Here is a 14766-nt window from a genome sequence, read left to right as displayed (position 1 = left end):
AATAATAATAATAATACTTAATTTAAAAAATAATAATAATAATAAATACAACATACTTGCACTTGCAACGTAGAGAGATAGAGAGATATTATATTATATATTACACTATCTATCCATGCACGATAATCATTTATATATATATATATATATATATATATATATATATATATATATATAAATAATTATGATAATAATAATTGCGTGCACTATACTATACTATGTACTATAACTTTTATTTTAATTATTATTGTTATCATCAGCATAATCCCCCCCCCCCCCCCCCCTCTCCCCTACTCCACATACGCATGACCAACGAGTGGAGCCGAACACAGCCGAACGTAGAGGGGGGGGTATATATTTAGAGAGGGTCAAAAAATATGCGACATAAGTTTCTACCGTACGTTCGCAGTTGAACGTCTCCCCGTCACTCGCGAGGAGCGGAGCGTTAGAAGTAATACCAGAAGTGTGCATACCGCCGTCACATAGTCAACATGACCGGTCGCGGTAAGGGTGGAAAGGGTCTGGGAAAAGGCGGAGCGAAGCGTCACAGGAAAGTGCTGCGCGATAACATCCAGGGCATCACGAAGCCGGCCATCCGTCGTCTCGCCCGCAGGGGCGGCGTCAAACGTATATCCGGCCTGATATACGAGGAGACTCGCGGAGTGCTGAAGGTGTTCCTCGAGAATGTGATCCGCGACGCCGTCACGTACACGGAGCACGCCAAGAGGAAGACCGTCACCGCCATGGACGTCGTGTACGCCCTGAAGCGGCAGGGGCGCACTCTGTACGGCTTCGGCGGTTAATATTTTAACCGCCAACCGCCGAACCGAAGTGAAACCGACGAGAGTGTGAGAATTTAGTGTGTGTGTTTGCGTTCGGGCGCGCGAGCGCGGTGGTCAGTCGGTGTAATCGCGTCGTTTACATCTCGATTGTGTGTGTGATCCAGCTCGAACCAGACCGCATAATCTCTCTCTCTCTCTCCGTCGGTTTCACATAAACAAAAGGCCCTTCTCAGGGCCGCACAAATTTCAGAATTAAATAAAATTTATGTTTCTTAACCACACGGACGTCCCGGACGTTGACTTTATTAAAAGTTCAGCGCTCCGAGTGTGCACTACTAGTTACTCACTTACTATATTTGGTGGATATGGACTGGACCGAACCGAACAATATGTATTTAGTATGAATAACATCCAAGTAGCTCTAACTCATAACTGTGGTAGGTAGGTAGGTAATGTAAGTATTGAAAATGTGTATGTGTGTGACATGTTGATATATTTTGCTACACACTGCACACTCACTGTACTACTACTACTACTACTACTACTACATACATATTCATGTTGTAACCAAAGCGCACAGTTTATACTTAAGAGATGTAGCGAGCGAGCAAGTAGGCAGGTAAGTAAGTTATAAAGTTATATCCATCCGTATTATGATTGTGTAGGGAGGGTATTGCACAAGTATTAATATTATTTATAAATATCAATTGTTAGTTAAAACGCTACGCTATAATATCAGCGCGCCCTGAATTTATTCGCTACAAATGCAATTGTGAAATTATGTTCCACCAACGTAGCGTAGCGGAAATATATAATAAAGGAGTTCAATTCATTAAATCTCGTATCATTAGCATATCACCCTGTGATGCTATAGCCCACAAGTGTGATGTATGTATCTATTATATATGATACATTGTGTATGTATATTATTAATATTTGATTGATTATGCACGGTCGGTCGTCCGTAACGAATGAAAAAGTAAATCATTACAATTAATTAAATGAGAATATATATATATATATATATATATATATCATAGCAGCATCATCCGTCACGTGACGCTCGTCTCCTTCTGTATGTACGAAATGGACTGATCACTACTACGACTACGACTACGACGACGACAACGGCGGCGAGTACGATGTGCACATGATTATATATTGAATATATTATTATTTTGTTTGGTATTAAAGTTAAAATCTTGATAGAGGGAAGAAAAGTAAACATTAAGAATTATATATATCTTAATAATATATATATATATATATATGCACACACACACAAACACACACACTCACCCCTGTAAACACTCCGCGTACTCGACAACGGCGGCCGCGGTGGACCGTCGCTCAGCGAGGGCATCGGGTGTTTTACGATGCTCCACTTGGAGGTCCTCGAGGGGGTCGACGGACCGTCGCACGGCGATCTTTCGATATCTCCGGGCGGGCGGGTATTCTTCGCTTTCGATCTGTCGAAACGGAAAATCGTTTCAATAAATTTTTATAGAGAAAAATAACTTTTAAACACGACCGGAGGTACGCACGTAGCACTTCGACGTATTCGACAGCTCGTAATTCCGTCAAATCAACGCGTGTCGTGGCGCTCGGCCCGCGAGCCGGTCGACGGGTTCACGGACGAGGCCCTCACGGGTGGCGGGTCCCTCTCAACATCTGAAATAATGTAAAAATTATAATTTTCTAGACGCCTGTTAGTGAAAAGTTTCGAGCGTTCGTACGAGAAAATGTCCAGCGACACCGCGGCTCTCCTCACGGTATCGCTACCGCTCTTACTGCCACTAGCGACCTCTGCCACGCCAGTACAACGTACAACGTATATATCAATATAAACTATACTTTCCGCGTTCATAACAATTTATTGCTCTTTGTGAGTGATCGTGTGCGTGCGTGTGCGTGTAATAAATAATAATAATAATAATAATAATGGCCGACGCAGCAGTAGCATCAGAAGCTCCCGCACCCGCCACCCCGGCGAAGAAGCCCAAGTCAGCGGTCGGCGCCGCCGCCGCTGCCGCCGCCGCCAAGAAGCCAAAAGCGAAACCGACCCACCCCAAAACCTCCGAGATGGTCAACAGCGCCATCAAGGAGCTCAAGGAGCGCAGCGGTTCGTCTCTGCAGGCTATCAAGAAGTACATAGCGGCCCAGTACAAAGTGGACGCCGAGAAATTGGCCCCGTTCATCAGAAAATATCTAAAGAGCGCCGTCGAGTCCGGTGCCCTGATACAGACCAAGGGCAAGGGCGCTTCTGGCAGTTTCAAGCTCGAGTCCAAGTCGTCCGCTTCGAAGAGCAAGCAGTCTGCGGCCGGCGGCGCCGGCAAGGGATCCTCCGCCGCAGCTTCCGGCGCATCGTCGTCGTCGGCCTCCGCCTCGTCTAGGTCGAAGAAGAAGAAGGCGTCCGGAGCTCCCGCCGCGGCGTCCGCAGGCGGCAGGGCCGGCAAGAAGGGGGCCGCAGCAGCAGCAGCAGCAGCGGCAGCAGCCGCCGCCGCCGCCGCCGCCGCAGCGTCCTCGCCGTCCAAGTCCAAATCGAAGACGACAGTGAAGGACAAAAAGGCGGCCGCCGCGAAGAAGAAGCCCGCCGCCACGGCAGCCAAGAAAGCCGCCGCCGCCGCATCCTCCGCTTCGAAGGCGAAGGGCGGAGCCGCCGCCGCCACCGCCGCCGCTTCTAAGGCGAAGAAGACCGCCAAGCCGCCGACGAAGAAGCCCAAAGCGCCCAAACCAAAGAAGGCAGCCACGCCCAGAGCCAAGCCGGCGGCTAAGAAGGCCGCGTCCGCCACGCCGAAAAAGTGAATAAATAAAATAGACATATATCTATCTATATACAATTGCTAAACGGACGTTAAATAACGCGCACTACACGAGAATAACTCGTGGCGAGTGTTGTGTGTGTGTGTGTTGTGTGTATGTGTGACGACGATAGGTAGGTGTATATACGTATATATATGTATATATACATGTGCAACGGTAGCACGACAAAAAGCCCTTCTCAGGGCTAACAAAACTTTCCAAATACGCCATACATACATATGTTGTATCAATGAACGGTGGTACAGTTTCTTCTACGACGAACGTCTCGTGTGCTACGAAAATTTATATTATGTAATATAATCAATTAAATCAATCAATATATTCACAGTATCATGAGTGATTGGTAAGTCGGTGAATCCACTATTAGATTACTCAATTCTCAATATTCATTCAAAATTAGTGTCACAAATAATAAACTCCTACTTCATTAACAATATAATTTTGTGACCAATTGTTGTATGGTCTTAAAAAAAAAAAAAAAAAAAAAAGAAAAAAGTATATATATATTAAGTGTATATATTGTTATCTGTATTATATATATTTACTATAGTATATTTTTATTATCCGTTTCTAGGCTGAACAGCTAGCTAGCTTTCTGTTTACTTCGGCGATTGTCGTGCATCGTCGTGCGTCGTCGTACACCGTCGCGCATCGTCGTTGTACACCGTCGTGCATCGTCGTGCATCGTCGTGAGCAATCGTCTACGAGAACGCTCGCTCGTGTCCCCGCTCAACGTGCGCGCGATACACGAGTACTTATTTCAAAAAACGGGCTTTTTTTTAAATATTGTCTTTCAAATTCATCTAACTATCGTTCAACATGTCGGGTCGCGGCAAAGGTGGCAAAGTGAAGGGAAAGGCAAAGTCTCGTTCCAACCGTGCCGGACTTCAGTTTCCAGTGGGACGTATACACAGGCTTTTGAGAAAAGGCAACTACGCCGAACGCGTGGGAGCCGGTGCACCGGTCTACCTGGCCGCCGTGATGGAGTATCTGGCCGCCGAAGTGCTCGAGTTGGCCGGAAACGCCGCTAGGGACAACAAGAAGACCAGAATCATCCCGAGGCATCTCCAATTGGCGATCCGTAACGACGAGGAGCTGAACAAGTTGCTCTCGGGAGTTACGATCGCTCAGGGCGGTGTACTGCCCAACATCCAGGCAGTCCTCTTACCCAAAAAGACTGAGAAGAAAGCCTAATCCTGACACCCCTAGTGCGTGTGTGCGTGTGTGGGTGTGGATTTGGTTTTCTGAAATTTTTGGGTTTTTTTTTTTTTTGTGAAAAGGCCCTTTTAAGGGCCACAAAATATTTCCGTGAACGCTTCGAAATTGCATAAATTGTTTCATTAAGCGAGACGTCTTCTAAAACAAACAAAATATATAAAGCATGACACTACATAGTGTGGACGGTCATGAATAAGTATATATATATATATATATAACAATTTTAGGCACACATCAATTTCGATATTATAAAAAATTGTCTAACAGACCACCCACACACACACACACACACACACACACACACACACACACACACACACACACACACACACACACACACACACACACACACACACACACACATAATATACAGGTGGAAGAGGCAGCGCTTCTTTTACTGAAACTGCATATAACATAACATATCACATAACTTCAGGGTAAGTTATTTTTCTTTATAGGGCTTTTATAGAGTAGTTGAAACTGTGGTTTCATTTAAAGTGGTGCTGACAATTCCATCCTGTATACGTAATGTAAACAAATTTTTAATTTCCTACATGTATCTTATAAATTTCAAATTTAAAAGTATACGAATGATAATATGTTCGGGGGGGGGGGGGGGGGGGGAGGTGGTTTGGATGATTGTGACGTGTGTACACGTACTTGGTCAATTTCGTCTCTTAAAGGCTGGCGCGCGTCGTAAGCGCTTGTGCGTCCACAGAACGGAATGACTACCGACCCGGATCCGACGAAATTTTTTAACCGACACCGTCGTGCACGCAGAGAGTGTGTACCTTTCTCATCGATAGTACTAATTACAAACCTTTCTTATCATGCCGCCCAAGACTAGCGGAAAGGCCGCCAAGAAATCCGGCAAGGCCCAAAAGAACATCTCCAAGTCGGACAAGAAAAAGAAGAAGCACAAGAGGAAGGAGAGCTACGCCATCTACATCTACAAAGTGCTCAAACAAGTCCACCCGGACACCGGAATCTCCAGCAAGGCGATGTCCATCATGAACTCGTTCGTGAACGACATTTTCGAGCGTATCGCCGCCGAGGCGTCGCGACTCGCCCACTACAACAAGAGGTCCACGATCACGTCCAGGGAGGTGCAGACCTCCGTGAGGCTCCTGTTGCCCGGCGAGTTGGCCAAGCACGCCGTCAGCGAAGGCACCAAGGCCGTCACCAAGTACACGAGCTCCAAGTGAAGTGGTCCGTCGAAGAGACGACAGTTAAAAATCGAATGCGCTCGCGAACGTGCCGTGTGACGATGTGTGTGTGTGCGCGCGTGTATCCGTCCGTGTTCTCGTGCTAAAGTGTGTGTGTCTGCACTGGTGCTGTTACACTACGCATCGACTACATCATCATCGTCATCATCGGTCGTCGCGCGCATTCTCAAAAGGCCCTTTTAAGGGCCACTATATGAGTCGTGTTTAAAAATAAAACAAAAACAGTTTCTCGCAAAACGTCTCCCTACCTACACCTAGTTCTAAGTGTAAATATTATTGTGTGTGAGCGTGATAAATTCAATAAATAAATAAATAAATAAATAAATAAATAGTGTTGCTACTCTCAGATGAAAATAATAATACATTAATAGACGCACGCACACGAATGACAATTAACTAATGACATAATATTAATTAAGAAAGAATAATACAATAATTATTATCATCACCACATAACGATAATTAATCCTAATAATAATTATTATTATTATTATTTTTATGTACCCCCGTTAGAAACGCACGTAGCCTATTAATAATATTATTATAATGTCGTATTCATGTAATAGAACCTCCTAGCCAGCCAGCCAGCCAGCCAGCCAGCCAGCCAGCCAGCCAGCCAGCCAGCCAGCCAGCCAGCCAGCCAGCCAGCTAGCTAGCTAGCTATCTATCTAACTAACACACGAGTGTGTTAGTTAGATAGATAGATAGATAGATAGATAGATAGATAGATAGATAGCACTGACCGACGCCCGATGATGCCGGGCCCGGCCGACGCGCCAACTACTACTGATGACTGATCTGATCTCTACTCTTCTCTTCTCTTCTCTTCTTCATTTCATTATTATTTCACTGCGACCGACGCATAGTCACAGAAGACGTACACAGCACGGCATCGACGAGGCACTCTCACCGCCCGACGCCCGACTCGCCACCGCACCGCGTGCGAAAGGGACGGCACGTGCCCCGCCCCTCCCCCCCTGACGTTTTATAAGGCGCCGCCGCGCCCCACTTTTTTGAACACTTCCAATATTACTTTGGACGAAGCGAGACGTGCCAGGTTCCAATCCGACCGCGGTACCGCCAGGACGTCTCAATGTCCGCTTGGCATCGCTTTCGCAATCACCAAAATCAAAAAAAAAACCCAAAAACCAAAAACCAATCCACGCACGCGCGCACTCTCGGCCACGCCATCCTGCAACACCAAGAAGACGAAGAGGACCAATCGGCGTCGTTTTGTTCGGCGAGCGGCGATCTCCGTTGTTTTGTGTAGTGCAGTGTAGTGTGTTAGTGTCCATAGGATTTCACCTGGATTCCATACCCACGTGAGTACTTTTACACAGTGTTAGCTTAAGCTAGGTACTCACCCCGGCCCCACCAGGCCGAGACATTAGGTCAAAGTAGGCACACACCCCTCGCCACGGCGGGGGGTCAATTGTCCCCAAAATGATCCGAGTAGATGCGGTTAACCTGCTAAACTACGTCGCGCAACATTTCCCCGACGCCTTAGAAGGCCTAAAAACGTACGTCGATAATGAGGCGATCGCTCAATCGCCCGAGTTAATAGAGCAGATGGAGGACGAACCTGAGGAGGCCGACGCCGGCTCGGATGAGGACGAGGCTTCCGCAAATGACGCGGAGTCCGAGTCTGAGTCTGAGGCCGCGGAGGCTTCCTCGTCGTCTTCATCATCCTCTGAGGCCTCAGCCGACGAGGAAGAAACTCCCGGTGTGGAGGATAATGACGGTTTCGAGACCGTCAAATCAAAATCGGCCAAACGGAAGGCCCGTAGATCGCTAGGTTCTCCGCCAACAACCCCAGCCAAACGCGCCGCGCGCGCAGAAAAAACCCCCTCCCCGCGGTCCTCACCCCCGCGTAGGTCTAGGGACAACGCGCAGGTAGTCAAAAAGGGTGCGCAGGTAGACTCTACCGACAAGACTGACAATACAACCAAGACAAGCAATAATAATAGTTCGATCCCCGCGTCCAACTCTGGCGACGGTTCGGTACCGCTACCGGCCGGCGTTCGTAGGGACAGGTTACCTCCCCCGATAATAGTTCAGGAAAAGAAAGCGTGGGACAATTTACAACTATGGATGTTGTCCGCTAAAGTGCAGTTCAATTCTGCCAGATCCACAGCGCAGGGAGTTAGAATTCAGGTGTTAACACCTAAAGATCACAGGGTCCTTACGACCCACCTTAGGAATTCAAAGATAGGGTTCCATTCTTACGCTCTGGAGGACGAGCGTCAATTACGTGTAGTCCTCAAGGGTATCCCATCCGAGTTAGAGACCGAATCAGTTTTCCGGGACTTAAAATCCCAAAATCTTCCAGTTAGAGCAGTCCACCGTATGTACAATCAGTACACTAAGAAAAGCTACGACATGGTCCTAGCTGTCCTAGACCGTAGCCCTGAGGGCAAACAAATTTTCAATATAAAATCCATCTGCTCACTCACGGGCATTACTATAGATAAGCCATGGTCTCGTGGCATCCCCGGGCAGTGTCACCGCTGCCAGCTCTATGGGCATTCCGCCAAAAACTGTCACGCAAAACCCAGGTGCGTGAAGTGCTTAGAAAGTCACGCTACTGCTGACTGTCCGCGCAAGGTCCCAGACCCGGCCGTACCTCCCAGCTGTGTCTTGTGTGAGACCCAAGGGCACCCCGCAAATTACCGCGGATGCCCTAGGGCCCCACGCAGGTCCGGCGGAAAGGGCGGCAGGACGCATAAGGCTTCGATGCCTTCCCGTCCAGCGCAAAACCCGTCCGGCCCTCAGCCACTACTCCAACCAGCCCCTCTTCCTTCCACCAATGCGTGGAAAAAACCTCTACCAGAGACCCAAGCCGCCAAGGCCTCCAATCCCAAACCCAAGCCCTCCAGGGCCACTTCCTCTGCCCGACAGCCCCGTGGGGAGGTAACAGAACAGGATAGGATCGAAGACGCGATCGACATTGCGACCAGCTTTCTAGATATACTAGATAAAGACGAATTATTGGCCTTCGCGAAAGGCTTAGTAGACTCAAACGGCGATCCTAAAAGTCGACTTCAAGTAATTAAGCTCAACAGAAAGCTTATAGCCAAATTACTACTTGTCAATGCTCAAACTTCCAATGGCGGTCAATAATAATTTTAGAATCAACCCGCCCGATTTAAGACTCGCGCGAGTCAAGCCGCGTTCTCTCAACATAGGTTATTTTAACGCTAACGGTCTCAATACGCAAATGGGGCTAGTCCGCGATTTTGTTACAAACCGACAACTCGACTTATTTCTAGTTCAGGAAACGTTCCTTAGAAATTGCAATAGGGATCCCAAGATAGCCAATTACCGCACTATTCGTAACGACAGAGACGGCGCCAAAGGCGGCACCGTCATATTTTACAGAAAGACGCTTCACGTCATACCGCTCGATCCGCCGCCGACGCTCACTAACATCGAAGTTTCGGTCTGTAAGGTTCACATGACTGGACATCCACCCACTATTATAGCTTCCGCCTATCTCTCTCCATCAAAGAGTTTACTTAGAAGCGACCTACAGACACTACTAGACATGGGGGACTCGGTTATCATAGCCGGGGACCTTAACTGTAAAAGTACCAGGTGGAATTGCAACTCCACAAACAGAGGAGGAATCGAACTCGAAAATATCTATGACCTGACCACCTCTCGCTTTGAGATAATAGCCCCCCTCACTCCCACTAGATTTGGGCCCCGGGGCCGACCTTCAATTCTCGACATAGCCATCCTGCAGGGCGTCTCTCTCAGGCTGCGCTCTATCGAGGTAATACCAGAGTTAGACTCAGACCATAGACCTGTAATAGTTAAATTAGGACCCGATTGTCCTCCAGTTCTTCCTAAAACCACCATCACCGACTGGTCTAAGTTCGCGGAGCGCCTAGGCAATCCCGACACGGAACCGACAGACGACATACCTGACAGATTCGACTCGGTGGAAGTAGTCGAGGCGGAAATTAACCAACTTACTGACAGACTGGGTAGCACTCTCGACGAGTGTTCTAGGGAAATTCCAAGTAATCCAGAAGGACATTTTAAGATCCCGCGAGATCTCAGAAAGCTTATGAGACGTAAAAACATCGCCAATAGGGCGCACGATTCATTTCCGTCGCCGGCTAACCGCGCTAAACTCTGGAGGCTCCAAAGACAGGTTCGAGCCCGGTTCGAGGACCTCAGAGACGAATCTTGGGATCATAGGTTATCAGAGCTTACGCCATCGCACGTAGCGTTCTGGCAATTAACTAAATCATTCAAAAACGACACCGTAGTCGAATTACCGCCGTTAATCCGTCCGGACGGAACACTAGCCTCAGACGATCTCGAAAAGGCCGAATGCCTAGCGGATAACCTAGAAAGTCAATGCTCCCCCTCGGAACAACCGTGTGATCCAATTCACGTCGCCGCGGTGGACACACAGGTCGAAACGTGGGCACCGTTGCCACCAGCGGGCGAACCTATAAGACCGACCTCTGTCGAAGAGGTACAAGACATTATAAAGCGCCTTAAGCCAAAGAAAGCCCCAGGATCCGATCGCATCTCGAATAAGATCCTTAAAATTCTTCCCATTCACATTCTAACGCTTCTCGTTGCTATTTTCAACACTCTTTTAAAAGAGTGCTCATTCCCAGACCAATGGAAAGAGGCAATAGTCATAGGTATTCACAAGCCTAAGAAACCTCGCACATCCCCGTCCAGTTATCGCCCCATAAGCCTTCTCAGTTCAATGGGCAAAATTTACGAACGTATCCTCCTCACTCGTCTCCAAGCCGCAGTCGTGGCCAATGACATAATCCCCCCCGAACAATTCGGCTTCAGAGCCAAACACTCTAGCATACACCAGGTACACCGCCTCACGGAATTCCTGTTATCCCGAGCCAAACAAATGCCATCAGCGGCAATCTTCTTAGACATTGCAAAAGCGTTTGATAAAGTCTGGCACAATGGCTTGATTTACAAGTTACAAAAGACTAACGTACCTGACAGACTCGTGCACATCATTCGAGACTACTTATCAAACCGCTCATTTAGATACAGGGTAGAAGGCACCCTTTCCTCCAGTAGGCCAGTTAGAGCTGGAGTCCCTCAGGGCTCCATACTATCCCCGCTTCTGTACAATCTGTACACTCACGACATCCCCAAAACCCCAGGTACAAACCTAGCCCTTTTCGCAGACGACACCGCCGTCTATACGTCCGGCCGTGTATCAGTCTGCATAGCTAAAAGACTCCAAAAGTCCATGGACCGCATAGGTCAGTGGCTATTTCAATGGCGCATAGAGGTCAATCCCGATAAAAGTAACATCATTTACTTCCCCCTTCGTAGGACAGACTACCTGCCACATGTCCGCCTTTTAGGCAAAATAATTCCCGAGGCCAAACAGGCCAAATACTTAGGTGTCATTCTCGACAGTCAACTGTCCTTTAAAGCCCACATTACCTATGTTCGCCGCAAAGCGGCCTATGTCCTAAGTTGTTTGTATCCACTCATTTGTGCTAAAAGCAAACTCTCTCTTAGAAATAAAATCCGACTCTATAAAGCATGCGTCAGACCCATTTTCGCCTACGCCTGTGTTGTGTTCGCACAGACAGACCTTAGCCGTTTACAAGTAATTCAAAACCGTTTCTTGCGTAATACTACCGGTGCCCCGTGGTACATGCGTAATACCGATCTCCATAGAGACGTCAAATTAGATTCAGTAAAAGAGCACTGTCGCAAGCTCTCTAGTAGTTATTTCACTAAAGCCGAATCGCATCCGAATCCGCTGGTGGTAAACTCGTGTAATTACGCCAAACGACGCCCGTGGGATCGCCGTCGACCCCGGGATATCTTAACCGATGATGCTGACCCCATCACTAAAGCGAACGACCCCAAATTTGTAGGTAGGGCCACACACAATCGCACACATACACGCTACGCACACCGTCCCCGCCGGTGGAGACGAGGTCCCAGCTTTACTGTGGCCCAATCGCGCCTCGGCGCGAGAGGAGCCCGCACTCATTAATCCAATAGGGCATCAAGAGCCCTCCCCAGTAGGCTTTGGTCGAACCGATCGAAGCAAAGCCCCCCACTACGAACGGTGTTCGCAAGTCGCGGTCCGAGTCTCAAAGGAGACGCCCTTGCGCCACTGTGTTCTCTTTTGTTGGTACCTTCCACGGTAGCCATGCCAAGGTCAGAGCTCGTCTAGCTCGGCCTCCCCAAGTCCGGTGACGCTGTAGAGGCCGATATGGCCAACAGCATACTGCTCAATCGAAAAACGAAAAACGAAAAACGAAAACGAAAACGAGACGTGCCCGCGCGTAACAGTTCACTTCAGTTCAGTACCGCGTTCAGTTCAGTAGTAGTGCAAGATGGCTCGTACCAAGCAAACCGCCCGCAAGTCCACCGGTGGTAAGGCGCCGCGCAAACAGCTCGCCACGAAGGCGGCTCGCAAGAGCGCACCTGCCACCGGCGGCGTGAAGAAGCCGCACAGGTACAGGCCCGGCACCGTCGCCCTCCGCGAGATTCGTCGCTACCAGAAGAGCACGGAGCTTCTGATCCGCAAGCTGCCCTTCCAGCGTTTGGTGCGCGAGATAGCGCAGGACTTCAAGACGGACCTGCGGTTCCAGAGCTCCGCCGTTATGGCCCTCCAGGAGGCGAGCGAGGCGTATCTGGTGAGCCTCTTCGAGGACACCAACCTTTGCGCGATCCACGCGAAACGCGTCACCATTATGCCGAAGGACATCCAGCTCGCCCGCAGGATCAGAGGCGAACGTGCGTAATTGCCAGCTAGCTTGCTTGCTTGCAATACAAACGAACAAACAAACAATATACACGATTGTGTATATTGTGTGTGTTGTGAAACCAAAAGGCCCTTCTCAGGGCCACAAATTATTCTGATATTTATATACGTTGTCGTTTCACACGTGTACAAAGAACCGTCTGGGCTGGCTGTCCGTCCGTCCTCGTGTCGTACTGTGTCGCACTGTTCATCTGTACGGGGCAATATTCAATGCAAACAAACATACATACTAATAATAATAATAATAATACTTAATTTAAAAAATAATAATAATAATAAATACAACATACTTGCACTTGCAACGTAGAGAGATAGAGAGATATTATATTATATATTACACTATCTATCCATGCACGATAATCATTTATATATATATATATATATATATATATATATATATATATATATATAAATAATTATGATAATAATAATTGCGTGCACTATACTATACTATGTACTATAACTTTTATTTTAATTATTATTGTTATCATCAGCATAATCCCCCCCCCCCCCCCCCCTCTCCCCTACTCCACATACGCATGACCAACGAGTGGAGCCGAACACAGCCGAACGTAGAGGGGGGGGTATATATTTAGAGAGGGTCAAAAAATATGCGACATAAGTTTCTACCGTACGTTCGCAGTTGAACGTCTCCCCGTCACTCGCGAGGAGCGGAGCGTTAGAAGTAATACCAGAAGTGTGCATACCGCCGTCACATAGTCAACATGACCGGTCGCGGTAAGGGTGGAAAGGGTCTGGGAAAAGGCGGAGCGAAGCGTCACAGGAAAGTGCTGCGCGATAACATCCAGGGCATCACGAAGCCGGCCATCCGTCGTCTCGCCCGCAGGGGCGGCGTCAAACGTATATCCGGCCTGATATACGAGGAGACTCGCGGAGTGCTGAAGGTGTTCCTCGAGAATGTGATCCGCGACGCCGTCACGTACACGGAGCACGCCAAGAGGAAGACCGTCACCGCCATGGACGTCGTGTACGCCCTGAAGCGGCAGGGGCGCACTCTGTACGGCTTCGGCGGTTAATATTTTAACCGCCAACCGCCGAACCGAAGTGAAACCGACGAGAGTGTGAGAATTTAGTGTGTGTGTTTGCGTTCGGGCGCGCGAGCGCGGTGGTCAGTCGGTGTAATCGCGTCGTTTACATCTCGATTGTGTGTGTGATCCAGCTCGAACCAGACCGCATAATCTCTCTCTCTCTCTCCGTCGGTTTCACATAAACAAAAGGCCCTTCTCAGGGCCGCACAAATTTCAGAATTAAATAAAATTTATGTTTCTTAACCACACGGACGTCCCGGACGTTGACTTTATTAAAAGTTCAGCGCTCCGAGTGTGCACTACTAGTTACTCACTTACTATATTTGGTGGATATGGACTGGACCGAACCGAACAATATGTATTTAGTATGAATAACATCCAAGTAGCTCTAACTCATAACTGTGGTAGGTAGGTAGGTAATGTAAGTATTGAAAATGTGTATGTGTGTGACATGTTGATATATTTTGCTACACACTGCACACTCACTGTACTACTACTACTACTACTACTACTACATACATATTCATGTTGTAACCAAAGCGCACAGTTTATACTTAAGAGATGTAGCGAGCGAGCAAGTAGGCAGGTAAGTAAGTTATAAAGTTATATCCATCCGTATTATGATTGTGTAGGGAGGGTATTGCACAAGTATTAATATTATTTATAAATATCAATTGTTAGTTAAAACGCTACGCTATAATATCAGCGCGCCCTGAATTTATTCGCTACAAATGCAATTGTGAAATTATGTTCCACCAACGTAGCGTAGCGGAAATATATAATAAAGGAGTTCAATTCATTAAATCTCGTATCATTAGCATATCACCCTGTGATGCTATAGCCCACAAGTGTGATGTATGTATCTATTATATATGATACAT

General features: G+C 47.8%; 6 protein-coding genes and 1 long non-coding RNA gene across 7 annotated transcripts in view; 6 read left to right on the top strand and 1 right to left on the bottom strand.

Annotated features, from left to right (window-relative positions):
- Positions 1 to 14766, bottom strand: part of LOC146536501 (uncharacterized) — a 34292-nt gene that overhangs the window by 10943 nt on the left and 8583 nt on the right. Inside the window, exons 5-6 of the long non-coding RNA XR_014878248.1 lie at positions 2327 to 2453; positions 2082 to 2251 (exon numbers count right to left, since the gene is read on the bottom strand). This is a non-coding gene — a long non-coding RNA (uncharacterized LOC146536501). The remainder of the gene's footprint in view (positions 1 to 2081; positions 2252 to 2326; positions 2454 to 14766) is intronic.
- Positions 395 to 1619, top strand: LOC146536512 (histone H4). The gene has a single exon (XM_085190422.1). It carries the CDS (start codon positions 492 to 494, stop codon positions 801 to 803), a length of 312 nt encoding a protein of 103 aa, XP_085046548.1. The 5' UTR covers positions 395 to 491; the 3' UTR covers positions 804 to 1619.
- Positions 2596 to 3798, top strand: LOC146536511 (uncharacterized). Its single transcript, XM_085190108.1, has one exon. The coding sequence runs from the start codon at positions 2724 to 2726 to the stop codon at positions 3585 to 3587; it is 864 nt and encodes a 287-aa protein (XP_085046234.1). The 5' UTR covers positions 2596 to 2723; the 3' UTR covers positions 3588 to 3798.
- Positions 4398 to 4906, top strand: LOC146536510 (histone H2A). Its single transcript, XM_085190117.1, has one exon. It carries the CDS (start codon positions 4425 to 4427, stop codon positions 4797 to 4799), a length of 375 nt encoding a protein of 124 aa, XP_085046243.1. The 5' UTR covers positions 4398 to 4424; the 3' UTR covers positions 4800 to 4906.
- On the top strand, positions 5558 to 6241 carry LOC146536509 (histone H2B). Its single transcript, XM_085190112.1, has one exon. The coding sequence runs from the start codon at positions 5654 to 5656 to the stop codon at positions 6026 to 6028; it is 375 nt and encodes a 124-aa protein (XP_085046238.1). The 5' UTR covers positions 5558 to 5653; the 3' UTR covers positions 6029 to 6241.
- On the top strand, positions 12346 to 13064 carry LOC146536508 (histone H3-like). Its single transcript, XM_085190305.1, has one exon. It carries the CDS (start codon positions 12406 to 12408, stop codon positions 12814 to 12816), a length of 411 nt encoding a protein of 136 aa, XP_085046431.1. The 5' UTR covers positions 12346 to 12405; the 3' UTR covers positions 12817 to 13064.
- On the top strand, positions 13465 to 14689 carry LOC146536507 (histone H4). The gene has a single exon (XM_085190426.1). It carries the CDS (start codon positions 13562 to 13564, stop codon positions 13871 to 13873), a length of 312 nt encoding a protein of 103 aa, XP_085046552.1. The 5' UTR covers positions 13465 to 13561; the 3' UTR covers positions 13874 to 14689.

This window comes from Heliconius melpomene, chromosome 9 (assembly GCF_056956725.1).
Source record: "Heliconius melpomene rosina isolate 202511_hmr_F chromosome 9, ASM5695672v1, whole genome shotgun sequence".
Lineage (NCBI taxonomy): Eukaryota > Metazoa > Arthropoda > Insecta > Lepidoptera > Nymphalidae > Heliconius > Heliconius melpomene.
This window is presented reverse-complemented; position numbering and strand designations above follow the sequence as displayed.